The sequence below is a fragment of the Pteropus vampyrus genome, unplaced genomic scaffold, assembly GCF_000151845.1.
Source record: "Pteropus vampyrus isolate Shadow unplaced genomic scaffold, Pvam_2.0 Scaffold203, whole genome shotgun sequence".
In the NCBI taxonomy this organism is placed as follows: domain Eukaryota; kingdom Metazoa; phylum Chordata; class Mammalia; order Chiroptera; family Pteropodidae; genus Pteropus; species Pteropus vampyrus.
In genome coordinates, this window is record NW_011888984.1 from 1,517,468 (window position 1) to 1,536,511 (window position 19,044).

Consider the following 19,044-nt stretch of genomic DNA (forward strand, 5'->3'; position numbering starts at 1 on the left):
GCCCCGCCCGAGCCGGACCCGCAGCGTGAGAAAAAGCTCCGTCTGGCCCAGCGCGCCCGCGCCCTCTCGGGGCGCGGAGGCGGGGCAAACTCTTCCCGGGCTTTGCGCTCTACTTCCCCGGGCTTGCGCGCGAACTTTGGGAAGGAAACGGATCTCTGACGGCGAGCACGCAGCTGTGAACTCACAAAACTGTGTTGGGATGCACGTAGTGGTCTTCCCTCTGGGTCATGGCCAAGTCCAGAGGCAGGTGCTCTCCGAGGGCCCCTTTTCCCCAGGCCTGGACCCCTGAGGTGGGGTCCTGAGCTCCGCAGTCGCCAAGTCCCAAACCGTCCCTACGCTTCACTCTAACTCCAGGACTGAGGGCCCGCCAAGCTATTGTGCTCTGCCCGGCAAGGACTGGAGTTTTAGGGGGTTCTGGACGCTGCATGATTGCGCCCAGTCCCCGCATACACTCCAGTATTGTGGATGAAGGGGAGCGCCCATGTGTGCTGTCTTAAGTTATGTGGGCACGGATTCTGCACACTACGGGCGTGAATCCACAGGTATGTGTCACGTGCTCTGGGTACATCCACACGTGTGCATACGGATATCCAGGCATGTGCACATCGACAGGTCTGCGCCCCGCACGGGATTATCACTAAGTGCATGTATGTGCCCGGCGAACAGTAAAGTACACTGCATGAACATCCCTGTGCAGACTTGCCATCTCTGGGTTGTGGCCAAACTCGAGCACTCAGCAGAGGTTCGAAGGGGGTTTTCAGCCACCGCCCAGAACGGGGGAGGGACTGCTAAGGCGCCCACCAGGTCACACTTAAGATAGTTTGCATCTGGTTTATATTCAGCCCAGGGCTCTGGAGGTGGAAGGGGTCCCCTGGGTCCCAAGGCAAGCTGCCCCTCACAGGCTTTCAGGGCCCAGGGGACAGGGGGTGGAGCTGGCTGCACAGCCTGCAGCTAGGGCAGGAAGCGAGAGTGGGGAAGGGGGAGGCCACAGCCTGTGCAGGCAAGGCGGGTGCAGGGCGTGTGGGGAGGGAGGGAGGGAGGTGCCAGCACTTGAGCCCTGAGGCCCTGCTGGCCCCTGGGCGCAGGCCCAGCTCCGGCTGCCAGGAATGGACCTCGTGGGCCCTGACATCTTTAATAGGGACCCCCGGGACCACTACGACCTGCTGCAGCGGCTTGGCGGCGGCACCTATGGGGAAGTCTTCAAGGTGAGGACCCCCCTCCTCCATCACCCTTCAACCAGTGACCTGTGGGGTGAGACCCAAGGAAGGAAGGGGTTGAGAGAGGGTCCCAGTCCCTGGCGTTGGCTCAGCGATGCTGAGGTGGAATTCAGGGGGACGGAGACTGTCCGACTGTCAACTTCCCCTTTCCAAGGCTCGAGACAAGGTGACTGGGGACCTGGTGGCATTGAAGATGGTGAAGATGGAGCCTGGTGAGAGAGGACCCAGGAGCTCCTTCCCCACCCCACCCCTCCCATCTCCTGGAACTCTGGGATCGCCCCTATCCTCCCTCCCTGCAGTGGTTTTTCTCTTCTGCCCCTCCTCGCAGACGACGACGTTTCCACACTTCAGAAGGAAATCCTCATCTTGAAAACTTGCCGGCACGCCAACATCGTGGCCTACCATGGGAGTTATCTCTGGTGATGAGCCTCAGACCTGCCTGGGACCCAGCCCAGCCCCTACCGCACAACCTCCATGCCTAACCAGGGCACCCCACTAACCTGACCTCTAATCCTGGACTCCCATTCTAACGGGGGCAGTCCTAACTCGATCCCTAGTCCAAAGTCTCACTTTTCTGACCAAACACCTCCTAATCTAACGTCCAATTCTGAGTCCCATTTCTGACCATGGGTCCCCAAAATTGATCTTTTCATAGTAACTAACTCTGAAACTAAGTCTCCTAAAACTAATCTTTCATCATCCTGTCCTTCGGGTCCCCCAGTTTCCCTCCTCTTTCAATATCAACTTCTAAATTCCCTGACCCCCAATTTAATATCCCACATGCTCCAATAATGAACTCTGTCCCCCAGACCTGGCACCTTGGTACTTCTGTGTCTCCTCCAAACCTCTGCAACCTGTGAGATCTCTGCCCGGTTTTCTAGGTTAGCATGAGACAGCAGAGAATGCCCTGGGTTAGGAGCCCAAAGACCTGGGTTCGAGTCCAGTTGATCCTGAACACAACATTTCCTCTTTGAGCCTCAACTTCCCTATCTATAAAACAGAAGTGGGACGATCTCACTCTGGTGGACAAAGGGAGCTAGAGAGATGACAGCTGTTAAAGTTCAGAACAAGACAGTTAGCCAGAGGCTGTCCTATAAACGATAACTTATCACTATTATCATTGCTGTTGTTATTACTACTCTTGAACTGCTGTAGGCTGCAGAAGCTCTGGATCTGCATGGAATTCTGTGGGGCTGGTTCTCTCCAGGACATCTACCAAGGTAAGGGGAAGGGCAAGGGCATCCAGGCAGCCCCGTCCCTCCAGTCCATCTCTCTGTCGCTGTGTTTGTGTCTCCTGGGACCTTTTTTCTGGTCCATATTTCACACAATGAACTCCTTTTCTGGGCCCTGCTTTCCAGGACCCGACAGTCCAGCCCCAATCTTTCTGCACAGTATGATCCCCTCTCCTCCCCTCCCCATCTTCCTCTGTGTCTGCATTTTCTCACCGTCTATTCGTGTGTTTGAGTATTTCTGCATTTTCGGCTGATAGTAGGTGCCCACATTTTCATTGAATGAGTGAATGAATTCCGGATTCTCTCTCTCAGCCTACTTTTCACTCTCCTGGCGAATTTGAGGGTGGAGGTGGAGTGGCCTCTGATCACCTCTCGATTTCTGATGCCCACCTCTGTCTTTGACCATCGCCCTGTCTCCTTCCAGCCCAACACCTCAAATGTCAGTAAAGGAAGGACTTTATTAAAAAGTCTTTAGGGGGGAAACTGAGGCCAACAGAAAGGAAGCGACTCACACAGCCAGACTCAGACCTGTTCTCTGACCATCTCTGTCTCTTGCCCGGCTCTGTCGTTCCCTCTCCGCTCTCTCTGTCTCTTTCTCAGTATGTTGGTCTTCCCACATTTTGCTGTCTAACCATCTTTCTTTCTGTCTCAGTTTGGATTCGTTCCTGCTTCTCTGTCTCTGTGTCTCTCGGCCTTCCCTCATTTTGCAGTCCCATCACCCGCCGCTCAGAGCCCTCCCGTGGCTTCTATTTCCCTCTGAAGAAAAGCCCAGGCTCCTCACTGTGGCCCACAAGTCTGGCCATCACCGCACCTCGAGCTGAACGGCCTCATCTCCTGTCCCCGACTCCCCGCTCCACCCACTGGGCACCCTCCTACCTCCCAGCCTCTGCACTGGATCTTGTCCCCCCTGAGTGGGACCACTCATATTTTCATCCTGTCACTTCCGCAGAGTAGGCTTCACTGACCAGACTGTGTAAAATGTCACAGCCTTCCCACACATCGGTTTTTCTTATGAGTATCTCACGTACTGTGTATTTTACTTATTTATCTGGTTTATCTGGTCTCCCCCACTGGAATGCTCTCTCCAAAGGGCAGGAATGTGTCTCTCTCATCCACAGCTGTGTCCCCAGTGTCTACCACAGTGCCTGGCACACAGGAGACACACAGTAAATGTCTGTTGAATAAATCTCTGTCTCCCTCTGTCCTCTGGTTCCCTGCTCTTTTGATGACTACCCCTCTACCTCCCCACCCACCTGTCCCATCGTGTATCTCCCCTCCCCACGTGGCACCCTCTCAGCCAGTGTGGGTGGGGGCCAGGGGCTCCTGGGGCCAGGTTTCCTGGTTCCCAGCCAACCCTGCCCTGGGGTGACCTTTGCAGTGACAGGGCCCCTGTCAGAGCTCCAGATCAGCTACGTCTGCCGGGAAGTACTCCAGGTGAGGGGAGGCCTGGTGAGCCTGGGTGGGGGCAGGGCCCTGCCCTGCCCGCCCCCAGGCTCTCACAGCCCCCATGCCCTTCCTCTTCTCCAGGGACTGGCCTATCTGCACTCACAGAAGAAGATACACCGGGACATTAAGGTGGTCTAGCGACAGAAAGGTGGCCTTGGTGGGTGGGGGGGCCCAGGAGGTGGGAGTGGTATTTGGAGGGCTTAGGGTAGCATTGAGCTGTGAGGTATGGAGGCAAATGGTGGGCTGGGGGAGGGCGTGGTCTGTGACAACCTCTAATCCCCCCTCTTGTCCACAGGGAGCCAACATCCTTATTAATGACTCTGGGGAGGTCAGGCTGGGTAAGTACGGCTGGGAGGGTTGGGAAGGTGGACTGGCGGGTGGCCCAGGGGACGGGGAGCCCAGGTCACTCTGTCTTTCCCTCTGCCTGCAGCTGACTTTGGTATCTCGGCCCAGATCGGGGCAACACTGGCTCGACGCCTCTCCTTCATTGGGACACCTTACTGGTGAGGGGTGCCTGGAGGGCAGCTAGGGACGGGGTGGGGGACAGAGGCTTTTCCCACACCAACCTCCGGGAGTCTGCTTCTGGCTCCTTCTCTCTGCTTCTGCCTCGCTCTGTTGAACCTTCTGTCTTCCCTTTGGCTCTCTCTTGAGTTTTCCATTTACCTTGGTCTCCTGGGGCCTCTCCACCTGTTTCTCTGTGTTTGTATTGATTTTTATTCTGATCTGTCTCCCTCTATCTGTCGATTTCTCTTTTCTCTGTCTCAGTGTATGGCTTTCTCTGTCTCTTTGTTTCTATGTCTCTCACTGTCTGTCTCTCTCTCTTTTGCCATCTGTCTCTGTCTCTCATCTTTATTCCCGTCTTTCTCTCCATCTTTATGATTCTCTCTGCATCTGGCTCTCTCTGTGTCCCATTCTCCTTCTCGCTCTCTTCCTCCCCCAACTCCCCACACCAGGAGTCTCCCCTCCCCCTTCTTGTGTCACCCCGGGCTCTCTGAGGGTCTCTACCCCCAGGATGGCTCCAGAAGTGGCAGCTGTGGCCCTGAAGGGGGGATACAACGAGCTGTGTGACATCTGGTCCCTGGGCATCACTGCCATCGAGCTAGCCGAGCTCCAGCCACCACTCTTTGATGTGCACCCTCTCAGGTAGACAGATGGAGCAGGGCCCCCCGGGCCCAGACACCCCGCCTAGCCCTGACCCTGAACACACCCCCAACCTCCTTCCCCACATCAAGACCCCCACACAGAAGACCCTGCTTCTTCCAAGCCCAGTCGGAGACCCCCAAGGATCCCCTCACCCCAGAAAGCCTTCTTTATCAGCCCTCTGTATCAAGAACTCCCAACTCAGGGATCCCCATCTCGAGCCTCCCTCAGTGACTGCCGTGGCTCTGTAATGTCATAAGCGGTGTTCCCTTGAAGGGGCAGCCCAGTGCATCGTAAAACCCAAGCCTCATTCTCATTCTGTCCCTCACGTGCTCTCTGCTGACCTCAGTGCTATTAGGGGCCCCTCAAGCCCCCACTGGGAGTCCGAACCACATGTTCTCCCCTTACTCTTCTAGGGTTCTCTTCCTCATGACCAAGAGTGGCTACCAGCCCCCACGGCTAAAGGAGAAAGGCAAATGGTAGGAGGAGGGGATGCGAGGGAGCGCAGTGCCGGGGCTGATGGTCTGATGGGAAAGTCTCTGGTCCCCTCACCCGAGAACTCGGTTCCTTCCTCCCAAGGTCAGCCACCTTCCACAACTTTGTCAAAGTCACCCTTACCAAGAGCCCCAAGAAACGACCCGGCGCCACCAAGATGCTCAGCGTAAACCTCCCCTCCCGGAAGCCCTGTCCAGACTCATATCCTAGAATTCCCCAGGGCCCCATGGCTCCCTAGGACAGTGATGGTTTAGTTCTTCTCCTAGCCCCTCTGCCGGGGTCCCTGAATTCTTTTAATCCTTTCAAATTCAGAATCGCCCAGTCACAGTTCCCCAGAGTTCCCTGCCTTCTCCCTGTCCCCCTACACAGTTCTCAAGCCCCTGTCCCAACCCCTCCCTCCGCACCAGCCCTCTGTCTGCTGACACCCTTTTCTCTTCCCCCAGCATCAGCTGGTGTCTCAGCCTGGGCTAAACAGAAGCCTGATCCTAGATCTTCTTGACAAAATGAGGAACCCAGGGAAGGGGACCCCCATTGGCGAGATTGAAGATGAGGAGCCTGAGGTGAGAGGCCCTGGATTCCAAAAGCCCTGGAGCTTCCTGGCCTTGCTCAGGCTGTGTGCCCTGCCTGGAGTGCCTTCCTGCTGCCTCTCTTGGAAGGAAAAAGGGAGGGAGGATGGGGAACTTGGCACAGAGGTTATGGGACAGCCGAGGGCTCCAGGCTGGGCCCACGGGATGGTGGGGCTGCTGGAGGCCATGGCCTGATGTAGCTGCTGCTCTGCCCAGCCACCCCCTGCCATCCCTCGGCGGATCAGATCCACCCACCGATCCAGCTCCCTAGGGATTCCAGATGCGGACTGCTGTCGTGAGTAGAGTTCTCAAGCCTGGGGACACCTGACCGTAGAGTAGCTCCAAGAGACCCTCTTCACCCCTGTATCACTTATCACTTCCAAACAGACCCTCAGAGGCCCCATCACCACCTGCCCCATAAGGTGACTGTAGAGACCCTGCCTCTTTGACCTATAAACAGACCCCATGAGACTTCCGGTCACCGCCCTGACCTCCAAAGAGACCTCAGAAATATAGCAGACCCCCGATACCCAAATGGAACCTGCAAACAAACCCTCTATCACTACTTTGAGCCCCCACCTTCCTGATCCCAAATCCTGATCCCCAAATGAGACCCCTGTAAATCAAGATCCCTCCCCTTAAGGAATAGCTCCAATCCTAAGAGCCTAACCCCAAAACCCCCAAGTTTACTTTCTATTTCCAAATCCATCTCCTCAGCTCACCGTGTGTTATCTCTCTACCCACCCCTCCCCTCTAACAGGAAGGCACATAGAATTCAGGAAACTCAGAGGAATGGAGTCCAGACCCGCAACTGACACCGTGAGATGCCACCCCCTGCTCGCCCCAGACTCCCTCCCCTCTCTCTAGGCCACCGCTGACTCTGACCTGTATCCCACAGGCTCACTTACAGCCCCCCGAAGACTTTAGGAGCAACAGTCCTAGGTCAGGGACCCTCAGGCTGGGAGGGGAGGGGGCTGGCATATGTGTGGGAATCACCTGAGGCCCATGCCTGTCACTCCTCAGGAAGCACCTGTCGGAGTCCGACGATGACTACGACGATGTGGACATGTAAGAGCGCCGGGCCTCAGCCACTCAGGCCTTTGCCTGGCCCCGCCTCCCTACAGCCCTCACCTCGCTTCCACCTCAACCCCACCCCCAGCCGCTACTCTCCTCCCGCCACTCATCTCGGACCCCTGACTGGACCTCAGTGCAGCCCCCACCTTCCTTTACCCCCAGCCCATGACCCTGACCTAACTCTCCAGCCCAGTCCTACTCTCCTTCCTGCTCAACCCCCTGTTTTCTAACCCCACCGAACCTCAACCCTTCACCTTCCTTCACTTTGGACCTCTGACTGCCAACCCCACCCCAGCTCCAGCCCCACCTTTCTTCCACCTTCTCGTATGACCTTTGACCTGACTCTCAACTCCAGCCCCCGCCTGCCCTCAACCTGGTTCCTTCCAGAACGCCCTTGTGCTCCAGCCTGAGCCCTTTCCCCACTTATCGGGCTCAGCCCTGGACCTTCTGCCATATCCCAGCCCCCAGCAACCCCCAGACCTCAGCCACAGGCCTTCATCTTTCCCCATCTTCTCATGCACCCTCAGACTGAACCTTGATCCTGGGGGAATTCCCCCGTGCCAGACCCCAACCTCAACCCCCATAGTCAGACCCTGTCCAGCCCCCAGGCCCAGTGTCAGCCTCAGGGCCCATGTTGTGCCTGTAAAGGGCTCACATGCGGTGCTGAGCATCACGTGAGCACCTGACCCCTGGGAGAGCAATGGCTTGTGTTACCAGGTGGCTGTAAAGATTTAGACTTGCCGCCTTTGTCAGCACTTGATCTCCAAGAGTTGCTGTTACTACTGTCATCACAATGATTCATCCTTTAGCCCTTAGCTCCAGCGCAGACCTAGCCACCCCTGACCCTTCTGAGCTGACCTCCAGCCCCAAGTCACCCCTGTCCTTGTTCCCCACACCCCACCTGCTTACCTGGTCTTTGTGTTTCAGCCCCACCCCTTCAGAGGACACACCTCCTCCACTACCGCCCAAGGTAAGGCCCTGAGCCAGGGCTGGGCTGGGAGTTCGGGAGGCCAGGGTCCTCAGATGCTGGGATACCGGGTGCTCTGGTGCTGGAGTCTGGGATGCCAGGTCCCCTGAAGTCTGGGACACCAGGTCCCGCGAAGTCTGGGTGATGGGATGAGAGCACACTGATCTGGAAGCAGCATCCCTGAACCTAGGGGTGTGACTCACATTAGACTGATGGACAGTGGGCAGCAGCTGGTGCACCCAGCATTACCTGTTAGCTGCTGGAGTGTGTCGCTGTTCGGGGGTCGGTTAGAGGGGAGGGCCGGGTTGTGTCAGGACATCGTAGGGAGAGTCAGGGCTGTGACCAAATGTCCGTTCTGGCGGTGGCAGGGTCGGGATGCAGGGCGCCCTCTCTCTCTGGTCATCTAATGTGTCACCCACCCCCGTTCTCTGTCTCCAAAGCCCAAGTTCCGTTCTCCATCGGACGAGGGTCCTGGGGGGACTGGGGAGGAGGGGCAGCTGAGCCCGGGGGTACTGGTCCGGTGTGCCAGTGGGCCTCCCCCACGCACCCCCCATCTCGGGCCTCCCACAGCCACCCGAAGCCCCCACCTAACTGCTCATTCAGGTAATGGGGCAGGCTGAGGTGGGAGGTGGGCAGGGGTGGGGAGGTCTGGGGGCTGATTTCCCTCCACCCTGTCTCAGAACCCTCACTCTGGAACCCAGCCCCCCGGGAGCCTGACCAACCCCCACTGTTGCCCCCCAAGAAGGAAAAGATGAAGAGAAAGGTGAGGCCAGCTATGCCGAGGGCTCTCACCTCTGGATGGGGCTGGGGATGCCGGGTGGGGGTGGGAGCGGGAAGACTAATTACGACAATAGGTGACATCTGTGGAGCAGATCCTCTGTGCCAGACACTGATCTCATGTCTTATGTGGCGTAAACCTTCACAGATGGAGGTGGATATTATACCCCATTTCACAGAGGAGGAAACCAAGGCAGACAGGGTAGCTTGCCAAGGCCATAAACCTTTGAGGAGGCAGAGGCAGGATTTGAACCCTGGCACTCTTGCTCCAGAGTCTTAACCACTGTACCTTCCTGTCCCCTCTTCCCTTCTGCTGGATCTCCTGCTCTGCTCCCCGTGGCCTGCCTAGGGATGTGCCCTTCTCGTAAAGCTGTTCAACGGCTGCCCCCTCCGGATCCACAGCACGGCCGCCTGGACACATCCCTCCACCAAGGGTGGGCATTCAGGAGGGTCACGGAGAGCATGGGGGTGGGGAGGGGCCCTCATGGAAGGTGCAAAGGCAACGAGAGGGGAGTGGGGAGGCTCTAAATAGAGTTGAGGCAGGGGCAGGGCCTGTCTCAGTTAGAGCTGTGGTCTGGGGACCAAAGATGGGCGGAGCAAAGATGAGTTTGAGAGTAAAAACTAGGACAATTAGAGTTTGAGGGCCATGAGTATCAGCTAAAGCAGAAAGGTCAGTTTGGAGTACATAATGGGGACGGTTGGTAGAGTGGAGTCAGGAGTGTTAGGGATTAGAATGTAGCAGAAAGGGACAGTGTCTGGGGCTCAGATGTGGAGACGAGATCAGCGAGGGGTACATGTTAAACGGCATAGAGTTTGGGGAGGGTTACACTGGATAGAAAAAGCCATATTTAGGGGACTCTGAGTTTGAGGGTCAATGTTGAGACACGATTTGCCTTCAGGGACAGAACTAGGGAGGAAGAAAGGGGGACAGAACTTAGAGGGCTATTTGGGGAGGCATGTCTAATGTTTGGGTCAGCATTGGGGGACAGAGGGTCAGGATTTGCGGATCAGAGATGGAAGAGCCACCAGAACATGGTAAGTCAGAGGTAGGTGAGATCTGGGGAGACGGAGAATGGGAGTGTTGAGGTGGGGGGTGAGAGTTAGAGAACTGAAGGTCAGGGCTGGGGGACAGAGTGTCAGGGTTTGGGGTCAGTCCGTGTGGGGGTCTAGGAGGTCCCCTAGGATGAGGCAAGTCCCAGCATGCTCTTGTCCGCCCCCCATCCCCAGACCAGCACCTGATTCTGGGGGCAGAGGAAGGCATTTTCATCTTGAACCGGAATGATCAGGAGGCCACACTGGAGATGGTGAGAGACAGCCCCCCCCGGGTTGGGCCGAGGGTGGGGGGCTGGAGTTGGGGATTGCTAGGGTCTTACAGCAGCCATCTCCCCCACTCTCTGCAGCTCTTTTCTAGCCGGACTACCTGGGTATACTCCATCAACAATGTCCTCATGTCTCTCTCAGGTCTGGCTGTGGGGTGGGTGGGGGCCAGAAGTTAAGGAATCAAGGGACAGGGGGTTGGGAGGGAGATGGGTACAGCTGATAAAAACTTAGGGTTCCCTTTCCCAGAGCTCATGGTTCGAATCCCAGCTACTCTCTCACTTTGGACCTTGAGGCAAGAGACCTCTCCCTGAACCTCAGTTTTCCCATCTATAAAAGGGGGCTCACAATGGCCCCCACCTCTCAAATCAGTTTTGAGGGAATGTCTAGAATAAGTTTGTCTTTATGTTTCTTTGATGTTCGATGACAATTAGAACTTATCCCACACTTTACTAAAATAGAGTGAGCAAGTTATAAATTAATATTTTGTATCATTGTTTTATAAATATTTTGTGTAAAATAATTTCTAATTTATGGGGAAACTCCAAGCCAAATAAGATTTGTGAGCTAATTAATATCACGCCTGTGATGACAAACTTTAAAAGACTTTCTAGATGAGTTTCTTCTTAAACTTCATAATGCGTGTAACTTCATCTGACTGGGTAACTGCCCATAGTTTCTCACATGGCGACAGGCACCAAAGGGTAGGGAATTGCATTTATTTTACTTACCACTGGTCACCGGGGCTAAGCACAGGGCCTGGCCAACAGTGGGTGTTTAAAATATGTTGAGTGAAATGAATAAATGAGAAGTGCTTGAGACTTGAAAATTTTGGACAAAGCGATGGGGTCTAGTGAAGCTGCGGGGAAAGGTGGGAGTGTCCTGTGTCCTATAACTACCTGCTTCCCCCTACATATACACACACTGCAGGAAAGACCCCTCACCTGTATTCTCATAGCATCCTGGGCCTGCTGGAACGGAAGGAGACCAGGGCAGGAGGCCCGATCGCTCACATTAGTCCCCATCGGCTACTGGCAAGGTACCAGACCCCAATGGCCCTTGCTATCCCCTCTTCTTGCCCACCTTCCATTCATGCCTACCTTCTTCTGCAGGAAGAACATGGTCTCCACCAAGATCCAGGACACCAAAGGCTGCCGGGCATGTTGCGTGGGTGAGAGAGACTGCCCTGCACGTGCATAGAGAGGGCGGGGCTGGGGCGCGGCTTGTGCTGCGTCCACCCGAGAGGGTTGGAGTTAAGGCAGGGTGTCCAGAGCTGAGGGAAAAATATGTGGCCTTTCGGGGAGTGGGCGGGCAAGGGGAGAGAAGCTTGACTTTAACCCATCCTTACTCACTCCCACAGCGGAGGGCGCGAGCTCCGGGGGTCCATTCCTGTGCGGGGCTTTGGAGATGTCTGTGGTCCTGCTTCAGTGGTACCAGCCCATGAACAAGTTCCTGCTGGTCCGGGTAGGGGGCCTGGAGAGGCTGGCTTCTATGAAGAGATCTAAAACACCCCCGTTTCCACTCGAGGCCCCGACCCTATCTCCCCCAAAGTCCCTCCCATCTGCTGTAGGTGCTAGAGTCTCCCCTTCTGAGGTCTTTCAGATCCCTGATCCCTAAGTTCTGCCCCTCACCCCTGGCCTAATTCTTCTTCAGGCCCTATGCCCCTAACCCCCCTCCCTTGTCTCTCAGGAAAACCTATTCAGCTCTTTTGAGGCTCTTAGGAGACTTTGCTGCCTTTGAGGCCACCCCCTACCTCCTAGGAGGACTTGCCTTTAGGTCACCATGGTTGCACGCCCCCAAAGCCACGCCCATTCTAGGGCCACACCCGTCTATTTCTATGGAGGCACCACCTAAACCCTCTGACATTTCTAGGTGTCTCCTCCCAAGACTGAGGGCCCAGGAAATGCTTGGGAAGCCCCAGACCCGCTGTCCTGCCAGACCCTCTCGCGCCCCGCCCCCTCTCACGCCCCGCCCCCAGCCTCTGAGCAGCCCCTCCCCGTGCGCTCCGCAGCAGGTGCTGTTCCCGCTACCCACACCTCTGCCGGTGTTCGCTCTGCTGACCGGGCCAGGCTCCGAGCTGCCCGCCGTGTGCATCGGCGTGAGCCCCGGGCGGCCGGCGAAGTCGGTGCTCTTCCACACCGTGCGCTTCGGCGCGCTTTCCTGCTGGCTGGGCGAGATGAGCACGCGTGAGTCGGGGCGGGGTCTCGCTGGGGGCGGGCCTGCTGGGATGGGTGGGTCTGGACGGCTGGGCGGTGCTTAGCTTGAGGTGTAATTGGAACCCGGGTGAGGGCAAGGCGGGGAGAAATATAGAGACAACTGATGAGATCCACGACCACGCGGGGCCTCTATGATGGACGGGGTTTAGCCTACTTGCTTGGGAATGGAGAAGGTGCCTGGTGGAGGAAGGCGGAACGCAGCGGAATCAATCCTTGAACCCCCTCCTCTCAAACAGAGCACAAGGGACCAGTACAGGTGACCCAGGTAGAGGAAGACAAGGTGATGGTGTTGATGGACGGTAAGGACCCTTTTCCCTCTCCCGCACTGTTCCTGGATCTCTGCGCCCTGGATCCTGTGCCTCCCAGAAACATAGAGCCCCTCCAAGCCTTTCCTCTGTCGTGCTTTGCTTCTCACACTGAATTTATTGTCCAGTCCCTGGGTAACCTTGTAAGCCCTGGTTTTTAAGCCCTCTGTCTACCCCCTTCTAGGGTCCCTGAAGCTGGTGACTCTGGAGGGGACCCCAGTCCGGGGTCTTCGAACTTCAGAGATTCCAATGACAGAAGCCGTGGAGGCCGTGGGTACGTGCAGGGATGAGAGGACCCGGGGTCCGGGGCGGAGGCTCAGGTGATACCCAAGGGTAACAGGCACTGCTTTCCTCCCAGCTATGGTCGGGGGGCGGCTCCAGGCCTTCTGGAAGCATGGAGTGCAGGTGTGGGCTCTAGGCTCTGACCAGGTAAGCTCCTCTATCCCAAGGCCCACAGCTGCCCCCACCTCAATCATCTCATTCATGAGATGGCCGGGAGAACTGAGTCAGGATGTGAAGTCCTGAAGGGGAGGCTTCCTCCATTGTCAGTTCAGACAGGTCCCCTCTGCCTCAGGGTCTCTTGTGTCCAGAGCTCATCCCAGGCCATTGTGTGACCTTGTTCAAGGGACTTTGCTTCTCTATGAACCACAGCCACCCAGTTATAGAATGGGAGTCACTATGAGATATGTGGGTGTTTAAGAGCATGGGCCAAACTGCCTGGGTTGGAATCCAGCTGAGTGACCTTAGGCAAACTGACTTAACCTACCTGTGCCTTACTTGTCATATCTGGAAAATGGAGTGAAAAATGTTGCTTAGCTCAGAGTACACTACATATCATACTCTGTCCTTATGTGTTTGTATTTTATTCAGTCTTTGTGATCACCTGTCAGGTAGGCACTGTGATGTCCTGGGTTAGCAATCTGAAGCACAGAGAGGTTAGGGAACTTGGTTGAGGTCAGACGGCTGGCAAGTGGTGAAGAGTGATCATTTCTGGACGTGAGGTTCAGAGAACTGCCCCCTGCTCACTTTAAGGGAGAGGGAGGGGTCTTCGAGATATTGACACGCATCTTTTCCCTCAGCTGCTGCAGGAGCTGAGAGACCCCACCCTCACCTTCCGTCTGCTAGGCTCCCCCAGGTATGGACTTGGGGAAGGGGCAGAGGACAGGGGAGGGAGCTTCTGTTGTGGAGACGGCATCCTGAGGTGTCTCCAGTCACCTGTATCTTTCGGCGTAAACATTCTCTCACCTGGTCTCCCTGCTTCCCTTTCTGCCCCTTCTAGTTCATTCCCGACACAGCACCCAAGGGGGTATTTTCATTTTTATTTTAACTTTTTTATTTTGACATAACTTTATACTCGCAGAGAAGTTGCAAAAATAGACTTAAAGGTCTGTATCCTCTTCACCCAGATTCTCCGGATATAAACTTTTTTTTTTTTTTACCACATTTGTTTTATTTTCCTCTTCCATATTAAAATTATATAATTTTTTTGACTATGTGGTTGTGAATTGCAGACATGATGTCCATTTACCCCTAACTTCTTCAGCGAATGTTTACCAAATCAAGCAAGGACAAACCACATGCAGCTGTCAATATCAGGAAAATAACACCGAGACATCACTACCTTCTAATCCACACACCCATCCAAGTCTCACCAGTTGTCCCAATGATACTCATAACCAAAAATAATAGTTTTCTTCTTCTGACCAGAGATACAATCCAGATGAAGGGTTTATGTTTCTTTAGCCTTTGACCTGGAACAGTTTTTCATACTTTGTTTTTCATGACTCTGAGACTTTTGAAGAATAGAATGTCCCTCAGTTAGGGTTGAGGTTTTGGGGCAAGAAGCGATGGTATGTTCTTTTCAGTGCATTGTATCAGAAGGCACATTTCAGTTTGTCTTACTACTGGTGATGTTATCTTTGATCATTTGGTTAAGGTGCAGTCAACCAGGTTTATCCACTATAAAGTTACTGTTCTTTCCTTTGTATTAAGTACAGTAGTCCCCTTTTCTGTGGGGGATACATTCCAAGACTCCCAATCCTGAAACCACAGATAGTATTGAACTCTATGTATGTTATTTTTTTTTCTATACATACATATCTATGATAAAGTTTAATAAATTATAGGCACAGTAAGAAATTAACAACTAATAATAAAATAGAACAATTATAATATACTATAAAAAAGTTACATGAATGTGATCTTTCTCTCAAAATATACCGTACACACTTTTCTTGTGATGATGTGAGATGATACGATACCTACATGATGGGATGAAGTGAGGCGAGTGATGTAGGCTTTGTGATCAGCAGTAGGGTACTATAAAGGTTACCTGAACATGAGCACTGTGACGCCATGACAGTTGATCTAAACACGGAGAAGGCTACTAGTGACTCATGGGAGAATAGCGTATACAGTGTGAGTACACTGGACAAAGAAGGATGATTCACGTCCCAGGTAGGACAGAGCGGGATGGCACAAGATTTCATCATGCTACTTAGAACGGTACGCAATTTAAAACTTATGAATTATTTCTGGAATTTTCCACTGAATATTTTTGGACTGCAGTTGACCGCAGGTAACTGAAACTTTGGAGAGGGAAACCATGGATGGGGAGGGGGGAGACTACTGTATCTTTTGGGGCGATTTGTTGAGGCTGCATAAATGTACTGTTTCAAATTAGATTTTCACCTGCTAGTTTTAGCATCTATCGGTGATTTTTGCCTGCATCTATTATTAGGATGGTTACTAAGTGGTGATTTTCTATTTTTATCATTCCTTCTACATTTATTAGTTGGCACTCTAGGGAAGAGCTTTCCCTTCTCAACTATTTATGTATGTATATATGTATGTCAGCATAGTCTCATGGATGTCCATTTTATTCTGTGGATTATATTCTATTACTGTTATTTCTTTTGAAGCACAAATACTCCCAGATTTAGCCAGTGAGACCCCTTCAAGGATCCCCTGTGACCTTTGACATGCCAGAGGGGTCATTTAAATTCCAGATCTGAATTTGTCACTCTCCCCATGTTTAAAACCTTCCTGTGGCTTCAAGATAAATACCCAGTTCTGACTTCTGCAGCCAAGCCCAAGACTCTCTCCCACCTCAAGGCCTTTGCAAGGGCTGTTCTCTCTGCCCAGAACACTCTTCCCAGCCCTTTTACCAAGTTCCCTCCTGAGCCTTGCTCAGGCTGACCCCTCCGGCTAGGTGTCCCTGCTGTGTGCACCTTGCTTCTTTGCATTCATGTAATTCACTGATTCATGTTGGTCTCCCACTCTAGATTGAGCTCCCCAAGGGCAGGGACCACTGCTATAGCCCAGCATTATGCCAGCACAGCCTCTATTAACTCCTTTGTGAATGAATGAATGAATGAATGAACGAACGAACAAATGAATGAACTGACTTCTCTTTTCCTTCCCCAGACCTGTGGTGGTGGAGACACGCCCAGCAGATGATCCTAACGCCCCCAGCAACCTCTACATCCAGGAATGAGTCCCTGGGGGGTGTCAGGAACCAATCCTTGCATTCCCCCCTCCCCCATGGACACAAATTAGTAGTCATGACATGCCCCTTTCTCCCAATAAACATGACTTCAACCTCTGCTGTCATCTTGTTTTTCCAGGGTTGGGGGGAGGGCAGATTTCCTGGATGCCCCCCAAAATGTCAACAATCCAACGGAATGATGTCAGGGGTGTAACACAGATTTTATTTCTCCAGTACATGGTCACCCTCCCCCAGGCACCTTGGAGGGAGGGGTTTGGGGGCTAAGGGTGTTGCCGTAAGAATAAGGCACTTGAGGTGGCAGTGAAGGGTCAGCTGGGGGTGACTCAACTGAGCTGGTCCTCGTACTGCTTGCGGAAACAGTCACCAGCCGGGAAGAAGTCCCAGCATCTCTCTTGGTACATCTTCCAAACATAGGACTCCTAGGGTCGGGGAATGGGGAACAGCAGGGTTGGTCACATCTTCAAATACCTGATATTGACATGAGCTTTTTACTGCCACCTGCTGATTGACCTTATATTGAAACTCAATGTCCCTGTCCATTGTCCTCCCATTAACACACCCTTACCTGACCAGTGTATTCTGTCTTGTCCTTGTTTATCAGGTACATCAGGAAAAACCTGGGGATGAGAGGGCAGCGATGTATAGATCAGGACCACACTTACCTTCTTCTGATGGGCTGTCTGGGAATCCACACGTGGAACCATACTCCCCTCCCTAACTGGCCAAGGCCCAGTATCCCAACCTAGCTGTCGATGGCCATGCCCCCAACCTCCTGATTGGCCAGTGGGCCCATGCTCACATGTAATTGGCCAGGTTGTGCTCTTCTAGCGTGTGGGTCTCGAACCCATGTGGTGTGGTGTCAAAGTAATCACTGCCAATGCCGCAGATGAAGCACTTGGTCTGGGGGTGGCGGGAGACATTAGAGTCAAGGCCTATTTGACCCCCAGGGTCCCATTATCCCTCTGGGTCGCCCCCAAACATGACTTACCTCCATATCTTCCTTCACTTGCTCTTGTTGGTCTCGGAGCTCGCCAAAAGCATCAATGATCAGACCTAGGGTAGCAGGGCATAAGTCAGCGCCCAACTTCTGGCCCAGTTCTGACCACCTACCTCTGACCCTCCCATAACCCCCTACCTCTGACCCTCCCATAACCCCCTACCTCTGACCCTCCCATAACCCCAGCTCCCTAATCTCGCCCTGCTTCCTAAAATACCTAGCGTTCATTAAACACTTATTATGAGCCAGACACTTAATATCTATGAATTGACTTAATTCTCACAACCACTCTATGAGGTTAGTTTCATTAACAACTCCATTTTATAGATGGAGAAGCTGAGGTTCAAAGAGATGACTTGCCCAAAGTCTCACAGTGGGTGAGGCAGAGCTGGGATATGTATCCAGGCAGATTGGATCCTGGACCTGCAGTCTTAGAGAAGCTATTCTGCCTCTGGGCACTGATCCCCACTCCCACGGCCGCAACCAGCACTGACCCTGGATGATGGCCAGCAGGATGATGATGACAAAGAAGAAGAAGGTGATGTCGAAGACCACCCGGTACAGCTCATATTCATCACCTGCCGGGTCCTCAATCTCGTCCCCAATGCCCCCACCAGCTCGGACACCCACGTACATGTGAAACAGGTAACACTGTGGAGGGAGAGTGAGAAGCACATTGGTCATGCATTCGATCATCCGACATTCACTGAGTACTTACAGGGCCCTGCACTGGGGGGCAGAAGACAGCAATGATGGAAACAGCCCTGGGCCCTGCCCTCACAGGGCTCACAAACATGGCATCACACAGTGACAGCTCAGAAATGATTAGGGCTGTGATAGGGAGAGCACAGGCAGAGGGGTCATGGCTGGGAAGAGGGAGGCACTGTGTGACCAGGGGTGAGATAGGGAAGCATAGGAAGTTTCGAAGCTTTGAAAGCCTGACTCAGCCTGGTTGATCAGGCAAGGCTTCCTGGAAAAGAGGACATGCATGAGTTGGAACCTGAAGGAGGCGTTAAGTGGGAGAGAGTGTTACAGGCAGAGAAAATCACATGTGCTATGTCACCACTGGGGAGGAAAGGTTATATTTTGCTCCTGAGAGGAACTGAAAGAGGTTTGGTGAGGCTAGAAAATAGAGCTCCCATGAACGAGAGCAGGGAGAGAGATGAGGCCCAGCCAATGGTCAGGGAGGGCTTCCTGTAGGAGGCAGCATTTAAGTTGAAAGGTGAGGCGAGGTGTCAAGTGAAAGGGTGTGTGTGCACATAGGGCCAGGGTGGGAGGCAGAGAGAATGTCAGAAGCAAAGATTTAAGTCAGGAGGAAACATATAGTCTTAGAGGAAGTGAAACGGGACTAGGCAGCCAGAGAGCAAAAAGCAAGAAAGAATGTGGTTAGACTCAGCCAAGGCTAGCTTCTCTGTCCCTGGCTTTGTAAGCCATGGTAAGAGGATTTGGTTTCACCCACATGGCACTGGGGAGCCACAGAAGTTCTGAGCAGAGTGGGGGACATAAGCAATTATCTCAATTAATTTGGCTCATGAGTGCCTGGCATTTGAGGAGACTTTGCACTTGTTCTTTCTGTGTCCCCAGGAAGTCAGAGAAATGAGTTGCTCAGGCCAGTGGCTGTGATGGAACTAGGCTAAGAGTGGCAAGACCAGGTCTAGTGGGGTCTCATATGTCAGCTTAAGGAGCTGGACTGTGCCCTGAGAGCATGGTGACAGATTATAGGACATCTCAGATAGGACATCTCTCCCTGCAACCCATGCCTCTGGTAGCTTAAACTCAGTTTGGGT

General features: G+C 53.6%; 2 protein-coding genes across 6 annotated transcripts in view; one reads left to right on the forward strand and one right to left on the reverse strand.

The window, feature by feature from the left end:
* Positions 1-27: 27 nt before the first annotated feature.
* MAP4K1 (mitogen-activated protein kinase kinase kinase kinase 1) lies at positions 28-16,357 on the forward strand. Of its 5 annotated transcripts, none has more exons than XM_011372271.2 (32): positions 28-647; positions 1,139-1,205; positions 1,372-1,429; positions 1,546-1,636; positions 2,373-2,437; positions 3,828-3,883; positions 3,977-4,024; positions 4,191-4,233; positions 4,326-4,398; positions 4,907-5,038; positions 5,452-5,514; positions 5,615-5,696; positions 5,974-6,090; positions 6,313-6,391; positions 6,857-6,915; positions 6,995-7,038; positions 7,120-7,164; positions 8,098-8,140; positions 8,578-8,740; positions 8,818-8,900; positions 9,264-9,348; positions 10,142-10,218; positions 10,315-10,375; positions 11,162-11,270; positions 11,344-11,402; positions 11,592-11,695; positions 12,243-12,417; positions 12,684-12,746; positions 12,937-13,026; positions 13,111-13,181; positions 13,832-13,887; positions 16,179-16,357. In XM_011372271.2, coding segments are annotated over exons 1-32 (2,433 nt in total). In that variant the 5' UTR covers positions 28-645; the 3' UTR covers positions 16,249-16,357. The 5 variants fall into 5 exon arrangements, with proteins under 5 accessions (XP_011370573.1, XP_011370574.1, XP_011370572.1 ...); XM_011372272.2 differs by having other exon boundaries at positions 28-542; XM_011372270.2 differs by having other exon boundaries at positions 28-247.
* Positions 16,358-16,450: 93 nt separating this feature from the next.
* RYR1 (ryanodine receptor 1) overlaps positions 16,451-19,044 on the reverse strand; it is a 110,487-nt gene continuing 107,893 nt past the window's right edge. The window contains exons 90-94 of the mRNA XM_011372340.2: positions 17,752-17,908; positions 17,249-17,313; positions 17,060-17,160; positions 16,826-16,877; positions 16,451-16,679 (exon numbers count right to left, since the gene is read on the reverse strand). Of these exons, the coding sequence (XP_011370642.1) occupies positions 16,584-16,679; positions 16,826-16,877; positions 17,060-17,160; positions 17,249-17,313; positions 17,752-17,908 (471 nt within the window). The 3' untranslated portion in view covers positions 16,451-16,583. The remainder of the gene's footprint in view (positions 16,680-16,825; positions 16,878-17,059; positions 17,161-17,248; positions 17,314-17,751; positions 17,909-19,044) is intronic.

Excerpts from the sequence above, each read along its gene's own strand:
- MAP4K1 (XM_023537876.1), top strand. The coding sequence starts at position 200 with ATGCACGTAGTGGTCTTCCCTCTGGGTCATGGCCAAGTCCAGAG. Across the intron at positions 9,349-10,141 it reads GACACATCCCTCCACCAAGG|ACCAGCACCTGATTCTGGGG; the intron begins GTGGGCATTCAG and ends CCCCATCCCCAG. Across the intron at positions 11,403-11,591 it reads CTGCCGGGCATGTTGCGTGG|CGGAGGGCGCGAGCTCCGGG; the intron begins GTGAGAGAGACT and ends TCACTCCCACAG.